This window comes from Bubalus bubalis, chromosome 15 (genome assembly GCF_019923935.1).
Source record: "Bubalus bubalis isolate 160015118507 breed Murrah chromosome 15, NDDB_SH_1, whole genome shotgun sequence".
Taxonomy (NCBI): Eukaryota; Metazoa; Chordata; class Mammalia; order Artiodactyla; family Bovidae; genus Bubalus; species Bubalus bubalis.
The window spans coordinates 66,338,508-66,361,195 of NC_059171.1; the positions used below are offsets into that span (position 1 = coordinate 66,338,508).

The 22,688-nt window shown below is 42.7% G+C and overlaps 1 protein-coding gene across 2 annotated transcripts in view; it reads left to right on the forward strand.

The window, feature by feature from the left end:
- FER1L6 (fer-1 like family member 6) overlaps positions 1-22,688 on the forward strand; it is a 175,548-nt gene that overhangs the window by 132,429 nt on the left and 20,431 nt on the right. For both annotated transcript variants that reach the window (XM_044928802.2, XM_025265468.3), the window contains 8 exons: positions 261-300; positions 1,851-1,963; positions 2,980-3,111; positions 4,092-4,217; positions 9,726-9,853; positions 14,341-14,511; positions 17,494-17,654; positions 19,985-20,127. In XM_044928802.2, coding sequence (XP_044784737.2) covers positions 261-300; positions 1,851-1,963; positions 2,980-3,111; positions 4,092-4,217; positions 9,726-9,853; positions 14,341-14,511; positions 17,494-17,654; positions 19,985-20,127 — 1,014 coding nt within the window. The remainder of the gene's footprint in view (positions 1-260; positions 301-1,850; positions 1,964-2,979; positions 3,112-4,091; positions 4,218-9,725; positions 9,854-14,340; positions 14,512-17,493; positions 17,655-19,984; positions 20,128-22,688) is intronic.

Sequence of the window (22,688 nt, forward strand, 5' to 3'; positions counted from 1 at the left end):
GCATTGGAGAAGGAAATGGCAACCCACTCCAGTGTTCTTGCCTGGAGAATCCCAGGGATGGGGGAGCCTGGTGGGCTGCCATCTATGGGCTCCCACAGAGTCGGACACGACTGAAGCGACTTAGCAGCAGCAGCAGCAAGGACTGTTTGCATATTCTTTTAAAATGCTGAGGGCTGAGATAATTCAATGAGAACTGTTAGCAATCTGGGTTAATAAATGAGATGTGAGTGTCATCATCTTGTTTCCCTCTTTTTTCAAAGGAAAAGGAGAGCAATTCCAAGGAACAAAAAGGCAACACAGGTGAGTGGCTATTTTGGAGACTTGTAAATGCAGCATAAAGCCATTTGAGTGAGAAAATGATAAAACAGGAGCCACGAGAGCAACCTTGGAGCCCAATGCCCTCATTTCCCAAGTGAGGAAATAATCCTAGGAAGATGACAGCACCTTAAAGAGATTGTGTAACTGATTTGAGCTGGACAGGAACCAGATCCCAGGAGCCCAGGTCTCCTGAGCTCAGTTCAGTACTGAAGTCGACCCATTGGCTCACATCTCTACCCTAAAGTCTTAATGTAGAAACAGCAGAGTAAAAATAGGAACAAACTGGGATGGCAGGCCGAAACCAACATGGTAAACTTTAATAGAGGTGACCTGGATTTAGGTTCCGAAACTCAGCTGACAAGGATTGGATAGAGCCGGTTTGGCAGAAGCTCAAACGAAAGAGCCCTGGGATTTGAAATGACTGCAAACTTGATGTAAGCCAGCAGTGGGTCTTGGCTTAAAACAAGGGGAACACCGAGTGCTGTTCCAGGTAACACAAAAGTAAGAAGACCAGAGTCAAGTTCAGTTCCGCAGGCCACTCCTATTAGCATATTTGATTCTAAGACTAACCCCAGGACATAAACAGTAGTATCCTGGTTTGCAGATAGTAAAACGGAAGTACAAAGAGGTCGTGTAACTTGCGGAAGTTTATCTGGCTAGAAAATATCAGAGCTAGAAGTTTGTTTCAGGTGGTTTTTCTCCAGAACCTGCTCCTAAAAAATTACCAAATAATCTCTCAAAGTACATTTGTGACTTTGTTTAAGACTATTAACCTATTTGAGTTTGAAGATATTTTTTAAATATTTGTGATTTTTATTTATTTATTAGGCTGCACCAGGTCTTAGTTGCAGCATGTAGGATCTTTGGGCTTGGTTCTGGCATGGGGGCTATTTTTTTAAGTTGTAGCGTACAGGGTCTAGTTCCCCAACCAGGGATCAAACCCAAGCCGCCTGCGCTGGAGAGCAGTCTTAGACACTAGACCACCAGAGAAGTCCCGAGACTGAGGTTGTTGAACTAGACAATTCTCAAGGTCCTAAAGAGATCTGAGGGGGAATGGATCTCAAGCTTTAGTGTCACTTTATCCTGGGTCTGTTCTTTACTAGCTGGGTGACTGGGCAAATTACTCACCCTCTCTGTGCCTAGTATAATGAGTTCTCACATATCGCAGGAAGGCCTGCACGTTGCTAGCCCCAGGCATCTGCTGACATTGCCCTGCTCCTTGAGTGGAATCTCCACCGCTCTTGCAGTGCATGGTCTGTAGGACTCAGGGCAGAAATCCTACTATGAAATATTACAATTTCTTCTTCTTTTTTTGCTATGCCATAGAACATGGGGAAATCTTAGTTCCCCAACCAGGGATGGAACCTGTGCCCCCTGCTTAACCACTGGGCCACCAGGGGAGTCTCTCTATTCCTTTTTTAAAAGAAGGGTCATGACACATGCCAGAGCAAAGGAAAAGAGGGAGCTTGACCTTGTCTCTTCTCATCTAAACAGCCATAAGAAGTCTAATCATTTCCACTAAATATCCACAGAGGCAAAACCAGATGAGGTAGTGGTAAATATAGACAGCCCGAAGAAGAAGAAAGACAAAATACTGAAGAAGAAACCCAAAGAAGATGAAATTCCCAACCTGGCTGTCTTGCAGGTGTGTGGACACAGCCATCTTGGCCATGGTTAGGGCGGGAAACTCAGAAGGGGGTTCTTTTAGTCCTTCAGTCAACTTCAGAATGCCTTTGTCTGAACTAACTTGCTTTGTCTTTGTTATCATCACTGATTTAAAGCAACAAACTGTCAAGAATGCAAGCCAAGACAGTAGAGCTTGTTCTTTTTCCATTTTCTGCATGCCCGTATTGAGAAGGGGCATAATTTCTATTGGCTAGCCTGGATCCAGCAATGTAATTTAGTGTGTGAGTTCCCCTGGGATCATTTCTTGGGGCTTGACATCATCATGCAGATGTGCACAGACTCGAAATAGTAAGAGTTTTAGCTCTTACTAAAGTCAGCTCCATAGACCAGTCCTAACATTAGCCAGAGGTTGTTAGCTAGAGGCAAATTGATGGATATGAAAATTGGGAGTATGAAAATTATGTCCCTAGATACTGAATTTAGCTAAGTTATTTTGATAGGAAATTTGAAGAAGTGATCTAATTATATTACTAAACTAAAAACTCAGTTTTCCATTTCTAAAATATACATGTAATTTTCTACTTGGAAAATTCACAGCTATATGCATTATAATAAAAGCAAATATTCTATCACTTTATATACATTAAGAATGAAATGTTTAATGAACAGTTTTTAATTTGAATATCCTCAAAATATGGCAGTCTGTATCTGACAATCAGTGACATCAATTAGCTATAAAAAGGTTAGCCACATTTATACTTATATATTACATTTTTTAAAAACTTTGGTTTAGCTATACTTCTTAGAATTTGAAAGTTTATCAGAAATGTTTTATACATTTCAAAGTGGTAGCTAGTTCTAGGAATGTCAAGTCAACCATCTTTCTTATTTTGCTAAAGATAAATTAATACTCCCTCTTATACTTTTCCAAGAGGTGTATAGGAAGACTGGTTTTGGAGAATCTTGGCATTTTTTCATTAAATCAATCCTGGGCTTTCCTTCCTCTAAGCACTCTCTCCTCCCTTCTTCCTAAAGATATATGATGGGGATCTCGAGAGTGAATTCAACAATTTTGAAGACTGGGTGAAAACCTTTGACCTGCTCAGAGGCAAGTCCATGGAAGATGACCAAGGCCTCGATGGAGACCGAGTCATAGGAAAGTTTAAGGCAGGTTCCAAAGTTAACTTTTTTATTTGGCTCTCCTGTCTATAAATATCAGATATGACTTAATTCTGTGGGACTGTGGTGTGCAATGTGGGTAAGGAAAATCCTTGATCTCTATGCAAGACCCTCCCTTTTTAGAATTCCACAAGACCAAGCCCTCGTCTTTTAAAGTATTTGATTTGTGGCCAGTAAAGTAGATTGCAGCTCAATCTGTGGAACATGAGGAACCAGAGTCATTACCTAAAAAGATCACTGAGTTTTACTCTTCTTTCCCTACCCCTGGCCTCCCAAACATTTGATTGACACAAACCTGCCAGCTGAATGATTAAACTGATCAAACAACACAAGCCCTTCATCTGGCAGACTTACGGTGTCAGCCTCACAAAGTAATAGGTGACACTTGCTATAAACTACTGCACGCCTGGGCCCTTTATATGAAAGAGACGTGTTGGAAATCACATGGGCATTGCAGCTTGCCAATCTGAATTTTAAATCCTCATTGTGATACCAACCAGCTTCGTGATCTTGAGCAGTACTTGACCTCCCTGAGCCTCGATTGCAGCATCTAAAAATAGAAATACTGCAGTCGAATGGAATGAGATAATGGGAGAAAATGCTAGCTCAGCACCTCGCATGTACAAGGCACTCGGGATGCCATCTGATGCTCCTATTCATGCTTCTCATGTAACAGCCCACTGAGGAGGGTGTTGCTGCACCAACACCGGTTCACTGGTGTACCCTGAAGAACTACAGATTGCAGGCAGGTCATATGAACTGCCCACCGATTCACTGGTGTACCCTGAAGAAGTACAGATTGCAGGCAGGTCATATGCACTGCCCAAGGACACCCAGGGCCAAGGCTAGAGCTGCCCCAGGTCCTGTTGGGTCCCAAGCTATGGTTGCTTCCCAGAGCTATGCCCTATACGGTTTTCAGTGGAGCATATCATCATCTTGTTTCAACGCATGGTGCTTTGTGGTTCCAGGGCTCCTTCTGCATCTACAAAAGCCTGGAGGATTCCAGCATCGAGGACAGTGGGCAGTTGAGAATCCAGCAAGGGATTCCACCGAACCACCCCGTCAAAGTCCTGATCAGGGTGTACATTGTTGCGGTGAGCCATCCTCGTTTACCCTGAGGGGTTGTCGGAATCACCAAGAGCTGCCACAACAAAGTTTTATAGACTGGGCGACATAAACAGCATTCCTTTTCTCCAGTTCTGGAAGCTGGAGGTCCATGATCAAGGTGCCACCAGAGCTGGTTTCTGGTGAGATGCATCTTCCTGGCTTGTAGATGGCTACCCTCTGGCTGTGTCCTCACAAGCCTTTCCTTTGTGTGTGTGTTGTGTGTGTGTGTGTGTGTGTGTGTATGTGTTTGTGAGGGAGAAAGAGACACACACACACACCGAAGGAGAGAGACAGAGAGAGGAGAGGAGATACGTTGTCTTCCTCTTCTTGTAAGGTCACTGGTTCTATCAGTTTAGGACATCACCCTTAATTCAGTTCAGTTCAGTCGCTCAGTTGTGTCTGACTCTTTGTGACCCCATGAACCGCAGCACACCAGGCCTCCCTGTCCATCACCAACTCCCAGAGTTCACTCAGACTCACGTCCATCGAGTCAATGATGCCATCCAGCCATCTCATCCTCTGTCGTCCCCTTCTCCTCCTTCCCCCAATCCCTCCCAGCATCAGAGTCTTTTCCAATGAGTCAACTCTTCGCATGAGGTGGCCAAAGTACTGGAGTTTCAGCTTTAGCATCATTCCCTCCAAAGAAATCCCAGGGCTGATCTCCTTCCGAATGGACTGGTTGGATCTGCTTGCAGTCCAAGGGACTCTCAAGAGTCTTCTCCAACACCACAGTTCAAAAGCATCAATTCTTTGGCACTCAGCCTTCTTCACAGTCCAACTCTCACATCCATACATGACCACTGGAAAAACCATAGCCTTGACTAGATGGACCTTTGTTGGCAAAGTAATGTCTCTGCTTTTCAATATGCTATCTAGGTTGGTCATAACTTTCCTTCCAAGGAGTAAGTGTCCTTTAATTTCATGGCTGCAGTCACCATCTGCAGTGATTTTGGAGCCCCAAAAAATAAAGTCTGACACTGTTTCCACTGTTTCCCCATCTATTTGCCATGAAGTGATGGGACCGGATGCCATGATCTTCATTTTCTGAATGTTGAGCTCTAAGCCAACTTTTTCACTCCCCACTTTCACTTTCATCAAGAGGCTTTTTAGTTCCTCTTCACTTTCTGCCATAAGGGTGGTGTCATCTGCATATCTGAGGGTATTGATATTTCTCCCGGCAATCTTGATTCCAGCTTGTGTTTCTTCCAGTCCAGCGTTTCTCATGATGTACTCTGCATATAAGTTAAATAAGCAGGGTGACAATATACAGCCTTGATGTGCTCCTTTTCCTATTTGGAACCAGTCTGTTGTTTCATGTCCAGTTCTAACTGTTGCTTCCTGACCTGCATACAGATTTCTCAAGAGGCAGGTCAGGTGGTCTGGTATTCCCATCTCTTTCAGAATTTTCCACAGTTTATTGTGATCCACACAGTCAAAGGCTTTGGCATAGTCAATAAAGCAGAAATAGATGTTTTCCTGGAACTCTCTTGTTTTTTTGATGATCCAGCGGATGTTGGCCATTTGATCTCTGGTTCCTCTGCCTTTTTTAAAACCAGCTTGAACATCTGGAAGTTCACGGTTCACGTATTGCTGAAGCCTGGCTTGGGACCTCGTTTAACCTTAATTAGCTCCCTAAAAGCCCTGTCTCCAAATACAACCACATCGAGGGTTACAGCTTTGACACAGGAATTTTCAGAAAACATAACGCAGTTCTTAATAAGGGGTATAAAGTTTGGTTGGGCTTCCCTAACGGCTCAACAGGTAAAGGATCTACCTGCAATGCAGATGACGCGGGTTCAGTCCATGGTTTGGGAAAATCCCCTGGAGAAGGAAATGGCAACCTACTCCAGTATTCTTGCCTGGGAAATCCCACGGACAGAGGAACCTGGTGGGTTGCAGTCCATGGATGTGACTTAGAGTTGGATGTGACTTAGCGACTAAAGAACAATAGAGTTTGCTTGGTAACATGGACATTTACTGGCTTTTCACTCAGCGAAAATATTCCCAAGCTGCCAGGACCACTGTGTGTAGCTCTGTTTGCTCTCTGTGGTTAGCTGCTAGCTGAGCAGAGAACCAAGCAGCACTGAAGCAGGCAGCTCCCAGGCAAGCCAGCCAGTGAAAAGAGCCAGGGCAGAACAGGGCAGCTGCCGCTGCTCAAGCCTCCCGCTCCCACCCAGCTATGCCTCTGCTCTGCTGCAGGCAGACATTTCATTTCCAGTATATTCCCAAGAAAACTATTATCTGCCCTAGGCTTCCTTTCTGACAGTGGGGCACTGATCTTTCATTGTGAAACTTCTTAGCCCGATTGCCAGGAAGCTTGGGGCCAAATTTGCTGCTTGATCAAAGTGACCATGTGCTCGACTTTCGTGGTTCATGTGTTTGTATTTTGACCTTGAAGTTGATTTATAGCCATATTATTGTGTATTAACTTTTTGATTACATTGCATAAAATATTTTTAAGAAACTGAAATGAAACATAAAACAAAGATGAATTATTCTTTAATGCTAAGGTAGAATGAAATGTCCCCTTTCCAGCATGCAGTTCTCATGCTCCCTTCATTGTTAGTAGCAATGCCCATCATCACCATGACCACCACGTGCAAGGCATGTTCTAATCACTAAGGATGTTGTGATGGGAAAAAAACCAAAACAGTCCTTGCCTTCAAGGAAGTCACAATCTAGTTGGAACGATGAGAAGTACTTGTAAAGTGTTACTGGCAATGCCAGTGGTCTATATTAAACACTCAGCCACAGGAGAATTTAGATAAATCTCAAAATTTTGTTCAAGAGATCACTCATGTCTTGGGAGAGATAATTAATGTGCATTCCTCAGGAAATAGAACATGTGTTCAAATAAATTTGAGGAAATGTTGTGCATATAATAATTCTTTCCCTTGTCCAACCCCTGAGATACATAAAGCTCATTAGCATGCTGAATGCTCTGAGAATTCCAGAAGCAAAGAAACTGATTTAACAGCTTGATTCTTTAGCAGCATTTTCAAACCTTATTGCCCACACCTATTTTTCCTCCCTACAGAAAACCCTGCCATCTTTTTCATGAATCAAATAGAACATAGGATCTGTATAGGAGGAAGGAGAGACTAGAGAAGGATTATGATTTGTGTATTCATTTAGCAAATACCTGCAGCACACTTTTATATTTATACATACATACGTGTATATGGGTATGCATATATATATATTTATATACAGGTACCCTCTAGAATAGGCAATGGCACCCCACTCCAGTACTTTTGCCTGGAAAATCCCATGGACGGAGGAGCCTGGTAGGCTGCAGTCCATGGGGTTGCTAGAGTCGGACACGACTGAGCGACTTCCCTTTCACTTTTCACTTTCATGCATTGGAGAAGGAAATGGCAACCCACTCCAGTGTTCTTGCCTGGAGAATCCCAGGGATGGGGGAGCCTGGTGGGCTGCCGTCTATGGGGTCCCACAGAGTCGGACACGACTGAAGCAACTTAGCAGCAGCAGCAGCAGCAGCAGCCTCTAGAATGCAGATCAGGTTCCTGCTCAGGAAACAGCATGGAGGAAGGAGGACTGGGACTGAAACTTGAACACAGGCAGGTCTTGAACAAATGAAGAGTCAGAGAGTATCAGCCCTGAGTTTTAGGGTTTAGGATAGACTGTGGACAGCCAATGTTTTTCCTTGACATTTCTAGTAACAGTGATTATGTGTGGTTTGCTTTCTCACACTGATTTAATTAACTAATTGAAATCTTGAAATCTCTAAATTTGATAAAAATACCAAAGAAGTAAAAAATTATACTACTTAAAAGTTGCATGGAGAAAGAAATAAAATCCCCTCAATTCTGCAATTCCATCCCCAGAAATAGCTTACCCTTCTTATGTATATATACTCTTTTTATGCAAACACATCTCTATTTACACTTGTCTACAACTACATCCAGATATATATTTAATGGAGCCCCACTTCATGCATTACATGTTGATCTTCTATTTTCTTTCTTTCGTTAGTAATGTACCTTGGACATTTTTCTAGATCGCTTCATACAGGTCTTTTTCATTCCTCTTAGTAACCACCTAGTGTTTTACTGAATTAACATAGTATCCATTCATTCATTCACTCATCAAAATTGGGAAGACCCTATCTTAAGTCCTGGAGATAATGTAATGAACAAGACAGATAGTACTCTCTTGCTCTCATGGAGATAATAACTAGTTGGAGATGATATGAGGATTAGGAGGGTATAAAAATAACCACAGACAGATAAATAAGCAAGATAAATGTTAGAGATAACTGCCACATAAAGAATTAAAATTGGTGATGTAATCAACTATACTTCAACAAAAATTAATTTGGCGATGTGATGAGAGTAAATGGGAAAGGGCCAATTTTGAATTTTCTTCCAAAGTAATTGACATGTAAGTTGTTCACAATTTTTAGTTATTAAACGATATTCTAATGAACAACCTTGAAAATATAGCTTTGTGTGCTTATGCCTTTCTGTCTGTAGGATAGAGTTCTAAAAATAAGACTGTTTCTTATCCAGCTCTCAACTCTGCACTTTCTCCATCTTTTCCATATCTTTCCTCACCATCTCCCTACCCTGGTCCTCCCTGATGGAAATGGATTGTTACTTAGCTGACCAGCACTCAATGCAAGACTGATGGGCTCATGCATTTCAAAGCCAACTGGTTTTAGGAGAAGCTTTTATGTGTAGCCCATAATATTACAGATGAATCTCAAAGAGATGACTTGTTTTGTCCAAGATCACATGACTACTTAGAACTGGAACTCAGATTCATGCTTTTTGCCTCCTCGTCCAGCAGGTTCCTCTTTACTCTGTCCCAACCAGTGCTTCCCACTGGGGAGACAACTCCAGAGAAAGCAGGACTTGAGCAAAGCTGGTAACTTTTAACAGCCGAGTGGAAAGGCTAAAACAGTGGTTTTTAAACTTGGCTGAATCATCTAGGAAGCGTCTAAAAAAATCACAAAGTCCAGGAACAATTAAATATCTGGGGATAGAACTCAGTTCAGTTCAGTCACTTAGTCATGTCCGACTCTTTGCGACCCCATGGACTGCAGCATGCCAGGCCTCCCTGTCCATCACCAACTCCTGGAGTTTACTCAAATTCGTGTCCATTGAGTCAGTGATGCCATCCAATCATCTCATCCTCTGTTGTCCCCTTCTCCTCCTGCCCTCAATCTTTTCCAACATCAGAGTCTTTTCAAATGAGTCAGTTCTTCACATCAGGTGGCCAAAGTATTGGAGTTTCAGCTTCAGCATCAGTCCTTCCAGTGAATATTCAGGACTGATTTCCTTTAGGATGGACTGGTTGGATCTCCTTGCAGTCCAAGGGACTCTCAAGAGTCTTCTCCAACACCACAGTTCAAAAGCATCAATTCTTTAGGATAGAATTCAGGCATCAGTATTTTTTAAAATTCCCAGACGGTCCCTGTGCCCAGTGTTGAGAACCACTGGACTGAAGGATTTTTTTTTCCTCTTCTCCAGGCATTTAATCTTAGTCCAGCTGATCCAGATGGCAAATCGGATCCCTACATTGTGATCAAGCTTGGCAAAACTGAAATCAAAGACCGGGACAAATACATCCCTAAACAGCTGAACCCAGTATTTGGAAGGTCAGTGGCCATCCGAGTCTCATTACACCGTCCTCTCTGTGTTTGCTCCTGTGGGGTTTCTTTGAGGAGGGGGTTGGTGTGTAGAGCTGTGTGGGTCTGAGTACACGGTGCAGATTAAATGCTGCCTCCTGCTCATGGTAACAGCCAATCAAGCCAATATTCATGGGGAAGGGCCGGATTCTTTCCTTGGTCTTTTTAGCAGTTTGGTTGTGCATGATCTTCACGCCCATGGTTTTCCAATAATGATTTTCCCAGATCTCAAATGTAAGAGGCCCCTTGAACAGTCATAAGGTTCCCCCTCCTGCCTTGGAGAGAGTCCATTTTTACAGACCAGATAATCGAGGCCCAGAGAGGTTTAGAAACTTGTTCTAGTTCACACCACTCATAAGTAGAAGAGAAGGAGCCAGATGTTTAGTCTTTGTCTGTTACCAAAGGGATTTTTGCATCGTATCATTTTGCAGTTCATTAGGGCTTCCCAAGTGGCACTAGTGGTAAAGAACCTGCCTGCAAATGAGATACGTGTAAGAGACGCGAGTTCAATCCCTAGGTTGGGAAGATCCTCTGGAGGAGGGCAAGGCAACCCACCCCAGTATTCTTGCCTGGAGAATCCCATGGACAGAGGAGCCTGGTGGGCTATAGTCCATAGGGTTGCAAAGAGTCGGACAGGACTGAAGTGATGTAGCATGTAGCACGCTGCAGGCAAAAAGTTGAATTGCACCCCCAGTGTTCCTGCAAAGTGTTTACAAGACATTGCATTTGCATATTTTAGGTGAGCCAGGGATTCTCCAGTTCTCAGCAACCCTCCCCCAGAATACTGGAGTGAGTAGCCTTTGCTTTCTCCACGGGATCTTCCCAACCCATGGATCGAACCTAGGTCTCCCACATTGCAGGTGGATTCTTTACCGGCTTAGCCACCAGGGAAGCCCTTCAGCAACCTTATCACCCCATTTATCTTCTAAAAGGGTTGTGTTTGTGAGCCTGACTGCCATTAACTCTGGAGTCAAGCACACCCGGGTTTCACTTTGCCACATCATGCAGATGGCTTAACCTCTCTGATCTGTAGCAATAACAGTGACACGACCCTCGTACGCCTTCAGAAGATTAAGTATGACAAGCACCCAGCACTGTCTATGACATTGCATAGTAGCTACTCAAAACGTATTAGTTTCCTTCCTCTCCACCTCGATAATCATTTTAGCAATGTACACATCTTAAGTATATCTAATTTCTTTTTCCCCAGAGTCCCAAGGACCATGGGATGAAATCTCTATCCACCTCATTTAAATTCATTTACACAATTGTGGTTGCTTTGGAACTTCTGACATTTGATCAGAACCAGCCTCTTACATGTGATTCAGTTCAGTTCAGTCGCTCAGTTGTGTCCGACTCTTTGCGACCCCGTGAACCGCAGCATGCCAGGCCTCCTGTACATGTTATTGTTCCCCAGGAAATAAGACAATAAACGATCTTGCTTGTTCCAATTAAAGAGAATGATTAAAAGGATGTGCTAAGGAAATGTACCCTTGCTTCCCTGATCCGGAGATGACTTTTATCATTACCTGCCGTTTATGTAACCAACACTTCTTTTTGCCAAGTGCTTTGTAGTCACTTTTTATGAACTGCTCTCTCCATAGTGCCATGAATTAGACTGGTTTTATAACCTCCACTTATGACCATGGTAAACAAAAGAGAGGCTGCTGGGATATTCCTTCCTACCTCTGGCACTTCAGAGCCTCTTCCAGAAGCCTTCCAGGTGTGGATGCTTTGTTGGATGTGTATTTAATTGTTACTCAGGGAAAGATACTGCTGGCTCAGTCTTGAAAAATTCTAGCAGGGGCCATGGAGGGCTCTTGTGCCTGGACTGGGGTCTGGGGAACCCCTCTTTGAGACCTTTATAAGAGGATGTCACAGGCTCCTCCCCTGATGCCCAGGCCCAGACCTGCCTTAGTTTTCTTCATAACCTCTAGCATGAATTGGTGTGTTTATTGTGTGTTTATGGTTGTTTCCCATCTCCCCACTAGAATGTGAGCTCCATTGCAATGAGGACTTGATCAAGTACCCTGTACCCTGTACCTTGCTGTAACCCTAGTACCTCAGACAGGGCATAGCACAGAGCAGATGCTCTTTGAGTATCTGCAGAATTATAGAATAAACGAATGAATATACAATGGGGAAACAATCCTTCAGTAATTTTTCAGTGGGATTTCAGGGAACCCCATTATCCTGAGGGTGTACACATCTGAAGAGTTGGAGGTTCCTCATTTTCTTAGTAACCACAGTGCCTGATACACATGACACATATTATGATGTCTCATAAATGTCAAATGAACAAATGAATCAAAAAAGAAGTAATGATTGGACAAAGAAACAATGGGACATCTTTTCTCCAAAGGTTCACAGTACTGAATGTTTCTATAAGACTCAGGTTTTACCCATTTCGTGATGCATTCTCTTTTCTCACACCAACGTTGTATCCAGAGGTCATATCACATTGACACCCACGTTCGTATAAGTCTGATTTTCCCCCTAAGTGACTGGAGATCCAGTCATGGCAAGCTGCTTTTGGTAGTTTTCCTAAGGACAGCACTAATGAAAATTCAGGAGAGGTGAACCAGGGAGCGCACAGCACACCATCCTGAAAGACGGATCAAGCATTTGAGCCCTCTGTCCTCTGTCATGGTTGCCAGGGGCAGTTAAACACTTAATAAGTCTTTCCTTGGTGGCAGCAGCTTGGTGATGGCCAAGCCTAGAGGTGGCTGGGGGCTTTCTGGTGATATGCCTCTAGAATATCCATTACTGCTTTAAATACAAATCTTGGAAACCCAGGGAGGCAATACTATGACTTCAGGTGGAAGAAATGAACTCATTTTCTGCACAGCTGTATTCCTGGCCTGCTAGGGCTGCCTCAGTCAGTTACAGGCAAGGAGCTGTCCAGCATCTCTGCATTTTTCTCTCTGGGGAGGGTTAATTGGCTCTGGGCTATGCTGTGATTGCTCTCCCCACCACTCTGGAGAGTGAGAGTCGGGCTAAGTGGGCCTGACCTTGAAGGCCACAGCCCAGACAGGCCTGAGGACAACTAGGAAATAATGGGCCCTCTAGTCTCCTCTCCTCCCAGCCTCCTCTCTGTCCCTTGCTCCCAGACCAGCCCTCCCCGTGTTGTCCCAGAGCAGAGTCAGGAACAGCTGGAGAAACACTGGTGTTTTAAGAACACATTTGCCTAAAATGCAGGCCTACATTCCCAATTTAATTCTTAATTACCTTCTCTAATGCTCAGTAGAACAGATAACGCATTGTTACAAGAAATCCGACATCATGCCTATTCCTCTCAACACTGCATTGGGGTGGGATTGTGGAAGGAGCATGGAATTAGAAGGAAACTGATACTTATCTTAGTTTGACATGATCTGTGATCTTAGGCCAGTCCCCTGTGTTCTCTGGACTTCAGTTTCCTTAGCTGTAAAAGGAAGAGATTGGATATGATGATTTCTGAGATCCTGCACAATTCAAAGAAACATTTATTGTGTCTGCTTTCTGCAGCTGAAGTACAGGCTCCAACAATGCAGAGATGAGGAGGGCAAGTCTCTCTGTTCACAAGGGGCTCAGAATCTTGTATAGATACATCCCAGTCCTGCACGTCTATGTTTTCATGGTTTTCCATTGTCAGTAGGATTTTCATCTCAAATAAACGCAGCTGATATTCCCTGATGAATCCACAATGGAGGGGAGAGGAAATGGCAGTTTATTGGGCACCAGTTGAATGCCTGGAAGTAAAATCTGTGCTTTGTATAAACAAGATCCCATTTAACCACTATGCTATATTATAAAGAAGACGTATTTATCCTCGTGTACATGTAAAGAGCCCAAAAGAGTTGAAATAACTTTCCCAATGTTTTACAACCAGGAAGTAGCTGATTCAAAATCAAGATTAGAAATCAGTCCTGTTTGAGACCAAAATCTAAGGACTTTGCTCTTCCTCTTGCTGTCACCCTAGTTGAGACTATAACATGTGACCCATGAGAGAGTAGATGATTGGCTGCTGGAAATTGACAAAAGGGCTGGAAATTGTTTGTATCTCAATGAAAAATTAAGCTACATAAATATCCATTAAGTAGTAATTGGGTTTCTCAGTGTTTAGTGAGTTCCTACGGAATGTAGGCCTATACTTAACCACTTGATGCAAAGAGCCAACGCAATGGAAAAGACCCTGATGCTGGGAAAGATTGAAGGCAGGAGGAGAAGAGGGCAGCAGAGGATGAGATGGTTGGATAGCATCACCGACTCAATGGATATGAGTTTGAGCAGGCTCCAGGAGATAGTGAGGGACAGGGGAGCCTGGCATGCTGCAGTCCATGGAGTCACAAAGAGCTGGACATGACTTAGTGAGTGAACAGCAACAATGGACTGTAGGCAAGCTAAAAGTGAAACAGGAAAAAGTTCTCTGCAGCACCAAATGCTGTTGATTCCTAAAGCCTCTGCTTGGACGGCAGGTCATTTGAGATCCAGGCCACGTTCCCAAAGGAGTCCTTGCTCTCCGTGCTGATCTACGACCATGACTTGATTGGGACGGACGACCTCATTGGTGAGACCAGGATTGACCTGGAGAACCGCTTCTACAGCAAACACCGAGCCATCTGTGGCTTGCAGAGTCAGTTTGAGATGTAAGTTCCTCTTCCTGTGGAGTCTCTGTTGGTGCCCTGAGGCTGCAGCCCAGGCTCTGGGAAGACCACCTAAGACTCAGTTTTAATATCTCAGATGGGCTCCATGTCAACAGGGCTCACTGCTGACATGGAGACTGCTCATTGCACTTGAGGGTATTCGGGGCTGGGGAGGCAATATTGATTTGGAACCCAGGGCAGATTCTTCGAGTCAAGAGTTGAATTGTATTTGTTCAGTTGATTAGCTAGGCCTGGTGGACTGAGTTCTCAGTGGGGAATGATGCTAGAAGAATGATTAACATAACACAAATGCCAATATCCTAGTTAATTACAACCAACACTCACAAGTACTTAAAATATACCATGCACTTCACATGGTATATCTAATTCAGTTCTCCTCAAAACTCATTGAGATGTTATTCCCATCTTACACATGAGGGAGAAGTGGGTCCAAGTCTCTCTTTAAAAAGGTTTTTGAGCTCTGCTTAATTTTAGAATGTATACTAGATTTCTTTTTTTCAGTTCAGTTCAGTTCAGTCGCTCAGTCGTGTCTGACTCTTTGTGACCCCATGAACTGCAGCACGCCCGGCCTCCCTGTCCGTCGCCAACTCCCAGAGTTTACTCTTTTTTTAAGTATGGCTTATTTGATATCTTAAGAGAAAATTCTTATAAATATCAGCTATAAGAATATATTAAAAAAAGGAAAATATAAAAACATCCATTAGGCTTCCATGGTGTAATTTTAGAAATATTTTTGAATATAAAGTAATATATATTCCTTGTAGAAAATTTAGGAAATACAGAAAGTACAAAACGATGCTCAAATTATTTCACTCATAGGTAAAACTTACGTTAAAGAGTGTGTATGTATTTCCTTTCAGTATTTTTTCTATGCTGCATGTATGTATAGTTGCTTAGTTGTGTCTGACTCTTTCCGACCCTTTGGGCTGTAGCCCACCAGGCTCCTGAGTCCATGGGATTTTCCAGGCAAGAATACTGGAGTGGGTTGCCATGCCCTCCTGCTCCAGGGTATCTTCCCAACCCAGAGATCGAACCTGTGTATCCTGTCTCCTGCCTTGAGAGCATCTTCTTTACCTGTTGAGACATCAGGGAAGCTCTTTTTCTACGTTATTTCCTCCCAGAATTGGACTCATACTAACCATACAATTTCCTAAGCTTCTTGTTGCATTTATACGTTATAGCATAAGCATTCTATGATATTAAATATTCTTCAAAATCATTATTTTAACAGCTCTCTGGTATTCCCTTATATAAATTTATTGTACAATTATATAACCAGTTTCCCTTCTTGAATTTCAGGGCATTTACATTTTTCTTCCTTATTCTAGTAGAAATATTACTGCTATGAGCATTACCACACAAAAGCCATTGCAAACCTTTCTGATAATTCATTCAGTGTTCATCCATCGATATGAATTTATTCCATTGAAAGGAATGCACACTTTAAAAACTTTTAATAGTAACATCCAGATGTCTCTCCAGAAGGGGTGGACCAATTTAGACTCTCATTAACATAGTCCAAAGCATCTATTTCCTCCATGGAATGATTTTCAGGCAAGTCTCTACTGCTGGCCTGTTCTTCTCTGAACCGAGCATGCCATTTCAGTCTGGGGACTTCAGTGAATGGAGAAGCCTTCTGGGGTACTTATATCATTCTCAAGTACCTGAGAGGGTACCATTCAGAGAATGATTAGCTGTGTGCACTGTGAAGTCAGTAAAGGAAGCCACACGTAAACGTGGTGTGTCTTCTGTTCAGAACTTCCTGACAGTGGAATTACCAGGTATCAAAATAGTTTAGTTAGGTAAGTTGTTCACTGAAGTCTTAAAAATAGACAAGAACACCTATTTCTGGGAAGGTCTATGTATGGGCCTGGCTTGGAATCTTCTTCAGGATCTTCATATTTCTGAACCAAGGTAGGAAAACTGTTTTACAGCCGTGTTTTGTTTCTTTCAATGTTTAAATGGATTAAATTCTGATGAATCCTGCATCCCAGGGAGCAGAAAAATCCAAGCTTATCTCAGTCATGGTTCCTAGGGAGCATCTCATTACAAGTTAATGATTTTTTTTTAACCAAATAGCTTGTTTTTAAGGAAAGAAGGGGTTGGAAAGATCTGGAAACTCACCACTAGGAAATGACTGATTAGAGAAACAGCACCTCAAGACTTCCTGCCTGGGATGTGAGTTTACAATATGATTCTGGAAGAGGAGGAGAAGGGAGGAAAGAAGCAGAGAAAGTAGAAGAATGAGCTTGGCTTTCTTCTTAGAAGTAGCAGCCAAATAGCTATCCTGCTAGTGACAGGACAAACTAAACCAAAACTACCTGCAAAGAAATCCATAGAGACAGAGAGCACACTGCTGATTGCCAAAGGCTAGCCTGGGCACGGGGAATGACGAGTGACTGCTTAAGGGGTAGAGAGTTTTCTTTTGTGGTGATGAAAGAATTTTTTTGGCACTAGATACAGGTAGTGGTTGCACAACATTATGAATATACTGCTGCTGCTAAGTCGCTTGAGTCGTGTCCGACTCTGTGCAGCCCCATGGATGGCAGCCCACCAGGCTCCCCCATCCCTTGGGATTCTCCAGGCAAGAACACTGGAGTAGGTTGCCATTATACTAAATCCCACCAAATTGGTCAACTTTAAAATAGCCAATTCACTTCAGTTTTTTAAAAGGATGCATTTGTTTTAAAAAATATATATGAAACTACCTGAAAAGAAATGTTCTGTCAAGCTATTCCAAAGTTCTGCCTTTCATACAAGCACACATATGCAGAGGTATTGACCAGAAAAGAGAGAAAACAAATTAAACAACAACAAAATCGCTAGCCCAAAGCATGTGAAATGTCAAGTTAAAGCTAAAGGACACCACACAGGTCATACTTAGGTGGTCCTTTCACAGACATCTTGGGGGGCGGCTCCTGAGGAAGCCCGGACCTCACCCTCTGTCCTTTGTCCACTTTTCAGAGAAGGATACAATGCCTGGCGAGACACATCCAAACCTACCGAAATCCTCACCAAGCTCTGCAAAGACAGCAAGCTGGATGGCCCCTACTTCCGCCCTGGGAAAATACAGATAGGAAACCAGGTCTTTTCTGGAAAAACAACCTTTACAGAGGAGGACACGGGTAACTCCCCACAATGTATCCTGCTGAAGTGGTTCTTCTTTTGAAAAGCCTGCTTTCAGTGGTGTTGATGACTGAAGGCAGTGGTCATCTACTGTAAAGTTAATGCATGGAAAAGTACTGAGGAGGATGAAGATCACTTGTAATCCCCAAATTCAGAGATAATGATGGTGCATGGTGGTATATTTCTTCACAGTGTGTGTGGGTGTGTGTGTGTGCATGCAATATGCCACATTTTTACATAATTTTAAATATGCTATGTATATGGTACATTAATATGCCATATATATATATATATATAGTTTTGTACTCTGCCTTTTCTACTTCCAATAGATTATGACAATTCTCCTCTGTTCTCTGAAACTATCTTTGATAATCTTCTATTTTATGGCTGTGACATTTCCATTGTGTCCATTTTTATGGTGTCACTTAATGCTTCCATGAACCTGCTTACACATATTTTTGCATATTTCTGATGAGTCTACAGCACATATCATAGAAGCAGAATTCTTGTGTCAGAAGATAGACAATATCTTAAAATGAATATTATATAGAATAAATACTTGGACACAACTTAAATTATCCCCATAAGTGTTACACCAACAACTCTCCTTTTCCAACACCAAGAAATAGATTTTTCCATTTGAGCAACATAGAACATATCAGGAGGACCCCAGAAAGCCTTTCATAAATTTAGGATGAGAAAAAAAAAATCCCCTTTAAGGATATAAAACAATGCCTGTACTATCACACCTATCCATTTGATGCTTAAAGATTACCTATATATGGTGCAGTGCTTCTGATGCAAAAAGCCCAATTACGTACACGCTACAGGGTATTCCGACACTCTGTCGATCCCACCACTTTAATGCCAAGATTTCTTTTTATCTTGTTGTTTTGGTCCCAAGAAATTCTAAGAGGTTTTCCTCATGCAGAGTTATTGATGTTTAGTATATTAACGATATAGATGAATTTCTGTGAGAAAAATACTTTTTCACAATATACTCTATTAAGCCAATTTAGTCCCTTGGTCACTATTCTACATTTCATGATTAAACAATTTATTTGCCCACCAAAAACCTGGAATTATGTTCATCAAGATAAGTTCTTGACTGATTAAACGTTATGACAAAGATTTAATTCATCGATTACTTGTTCATCCCTATCGACTTTTACTGACTATAATTATTGTTGTTGGAAGATTCTCTTGGTAGCCTTTTATTTCTTTGGTTAAACCAGGTTCAACTTTTCCTATGTCAAATTTGGCCATTCTAAGGTTTGTCAAGCAGATTTTATTCTTTCAACAATTTTTGTCTTATATGGCAAGTATTTTTTCTACCAATAGTTTTTATCATGAATTACCTTTTTTAAAAATAAAGTGATAGGTCAGAGAACGTTTTCCCTGAGTAGGTGCTGGTAGGAGTGAGAGATCTCAAGCAATAATGAGAAGAGTCATAAGACATCAATGAGCACATGTTATGTCTATTTCACCACCTTGTTTAGGACCACTCTGATCCCCTGGGCCCTCTCCCACTATAGTGTTAGCAAATAGCATTATGTCTCCAGAAAAAGTACCCTCTCTTGTCCCTTGAAGCCAAGTTTGTGAATCATAGACTGAAGGAGTCTGATTCAAGGGGTGAAGGGAGTCCTGTACTCCCAAGACCCTGACTGTGCTGAGTCCTCTGGTCAACCCATCTCATTTCCCAATCTCTTAACTTTTTTCTTAATTAATTTTTAAAAATTGATGTATAATTGATTTACAGCATTGTGCCAGTCTCTGCTATATAGCAAAGTTGGTAAGAAAAGCCAGGTCTCTGCTATACAGCAAAGTCTTTCCTCAGTTATACACATATATATTTTTTTTAAATATTCTTTTTCATTAAAATTTATCCTGGAGAATTGGCTATAGTCCCTTGTGCTATACAGTAGGACCTATTCTAAACATAAGGGCTTGCATCTACCAAACCCAAACTCCCAGTCCATCCCCCTTAGCCCCCTCCCCCTTGGCAAGGGGAAAGATCACTTGGCAAGATCACAAGTCTGATCTTTAGGTCTGTGAGTCTATTTCTATTTCATAGATAGATTCACTCTCTTAACTTTCACTCTCCTTCCCCCTCCCACCACCCCACTCCCACCTCTTTCCATTTTATTTGTCCTATTTCTTTTTTGCTATCTCTTCTCTCTACCTGTATATTTTCTCTCTACTTGTATGTTTAAATAAACCTTTCAAACACTTTAAGGGAGTGTTTGAAAATGTATCTGATAGTTCATCACTGTCCCCTTACAGGAACACGCATCTGACAAGTCTCTGTATTTTTCTCTCTTCCATGCAGATGAGACGGTGGAGTCGTATGAGCACTTGGCCCTCAGGATTTTACACTCTTGGGAGGATATTCCAGAGGTTGGGTGTAGGCTGGTTCCTGAGCACATAGAAACACGGCCACTGTACCACAAGGATAAGCCCGGAATGGAGCAGGTAGTGGCCAAGAAATGTTCATCCCCAACAAATGAGACTTTTGCCCTAAAAGTTAATCTTGTTTGTGCCATGTGGTAATGGCTCCCAACCAGGGACAGTTTTTCCCCCTCCTAGCCTGGACATTTGGCAATCTCTGAAATATCAATATTTTTGGTTGTCTCAAGTGGGTGAGGGTGGTACTGCTTCTAGTGGGAAGAGGCCAGAGATGCTGCTAAACATCCTGTTTTGTACTGGGCAGCCCCCCACAACAAAGAATCATTCAGCCCCAAGTGAATGTTAAGATTGAGAAACTCAGCCCTAAAATCAGAGTTGGATTTATTGCTCTTTCCTTTTTATGATTTGAGTAATCAAATTCTTTCAGAAGAATATTGGCATTTAAGAAAGTTCAAAACCCATTTGACGTACCCAAGAACTTGTCCAAAATCTATCAGTAACCACACATCCCAGTAGTTTTCCCAGAGGGGCAATAGATGGAGGCTTACCTTGAAGAATTAGCAAAAACAAGCTGTGTGGAAGATAACTAGAGATCTGGGTTATGAGTTGGAAGGGAAAAGATTAAGAAACTTTTAATGTCCTAGACTCCTTATGGAAATAATATCACTCAGTTAGGATAACCAAGGATATATTTATCCATATTATGGCCATTTTGAGAGTAAAAGAGGTCATTATTAACAATTAAGCTGCTACAAAGGGCCCACGCCAGGGTTTTCCTAGACAAACAGAGGTGTAGGGGTCACCTAAGCCTTATTTCTTAATATTGCCTCATGATGAAATTATTATGATCCTTACTTTTAAGAAATTGTGGTTAGGAGAGTTTAAGTAACTTGCACAAAGTTACTCAGCTGGTAAACAATCTGCCTGCAATGCAGGAGACCCCCGTTTAATTCCTGGGTTAGGAAGATCCCCTGGAGAAGGGATAAGCTACCACTCCAGTGTTCTTGGGCTTCCCTGGCAGATCACATGGTAAGGAATCCACCTACAGTGCATGAGACCTAGGTTCAATCCCTGGGTTGGGAAGATCCCCTTGAGGAGGGCATGGCAACCCACTCCAGTATTCTTGCCTGGAGAATCCCTATGGACAGAGGAGCCTGGCGGGCTACAGTCCATGGAGTTCCAAAGAGTTGGTCATGACTGAGCAACTAAGAACAGCACAACACAGAGCTGGGATTTAACCCAGACAGCTTGAGTCCCTAGTTCTGTCCCAGCTCTGAATTCACTCACTGTGTAGTCTGGGCAAAGCAAATGAGCTTGACTATAATGGGGCAGGAAGACCCACACTGCTATCCCAGGCATGGTGGAATATAAACCTAGGGATAGCATGTGTGTGGGTGTCTGAAAAGAATACACTTTTATCAAATGTAGAAGCTTATGGTTATTTCTTAAGATTTACTCCCAGATCTTTGAAATCTTTTGGTTACTGGTATCCCTCATTTTCGGAGAAGGCAATGGCACCCCACTCCAGTACTCTTGCCTGGAAAATCCCATGGACGGAGGAGCCTGGTGGGCTGCAGTCCGTGGGGTCGCTAGGAGTTGGACATGACTGAGTGACTTCCCTTTCACTTTTCACTTTCATGCATTGGAGAAGGAAATGGCAACCCACTCCAGTGTTCTTGCCTGGAGAATCCCAGGGACGGGGGAGCCTGGTGGGCTGCCGTCTCTGGGGTCACACAGAGGCGGACACGACTGAAGTGACTGAGCAGCAGCAGCAGCAGCCCTCATTTTACCTGTCAGATGTGGCTTATTGGTTAAAGATGAACATTAATGTCTGTTGCCTGGAAAAGTCCATGGACAGAGGAGCCTGGTGGGCTACAGTCCAAGGGGCTTCGAAGAGTCAGACACAACTGAGCAACTGAGCACATAATGTCTCTTTAGAGTCCCTAGGAATATAATCCTTCATTGAATTGGAGTGGGTAGCCTATCCCTTCTCCAGAGTATCTTCCCGACCCAGGAATTGAACTGGGGTCTCCAGCATTGCAGGTGGATTCTTTACCAACTGAGCTATCAGGGAAGCCCAGAATTGTCTCATCACTTCCCAAATGCTAGCTCTTTGCTTACATTGTCCCTTCCTCTGGAAATCCTCCTTTTGTTCCCCTAGCCAAAACTCCTCTTTCACCCAAATCCTACGAATCCTCCCCGCTCTGTTAACAGCCCCACTTACTTCATATAAAATTTTCCCTGACCATCCCAGCCTTTGCTGATCACTCACCTTCTTGCCTGAGCTGACAGAGCACTTAGAGTACATACAACAGAGCTGAACGTAGAATCCACTGGATCTTCTTCCCACCTGGGCCTCAAATCCCTTGAAACAGGGTAAAGTTTGGTGTATGGAGTCCAGAGCAATGGATGGAAGGTCCTGTTCTATCACTAATTAGCCACAGGACTTTGGATAATTTCTTTGACTTCTCTGAACCTTACTTTCTTATGGCTAGGGGTAAGCACTGGTGGAGCTAGTGGATGTTAAGATACATTGGAGGCAATGAAGCATGATACTTCTGACAGATAATAGAATCTCTGTTATCCTTAGGGGTTGGTAAGAAAAGCCAGGTCTCTATAGAGTCAGC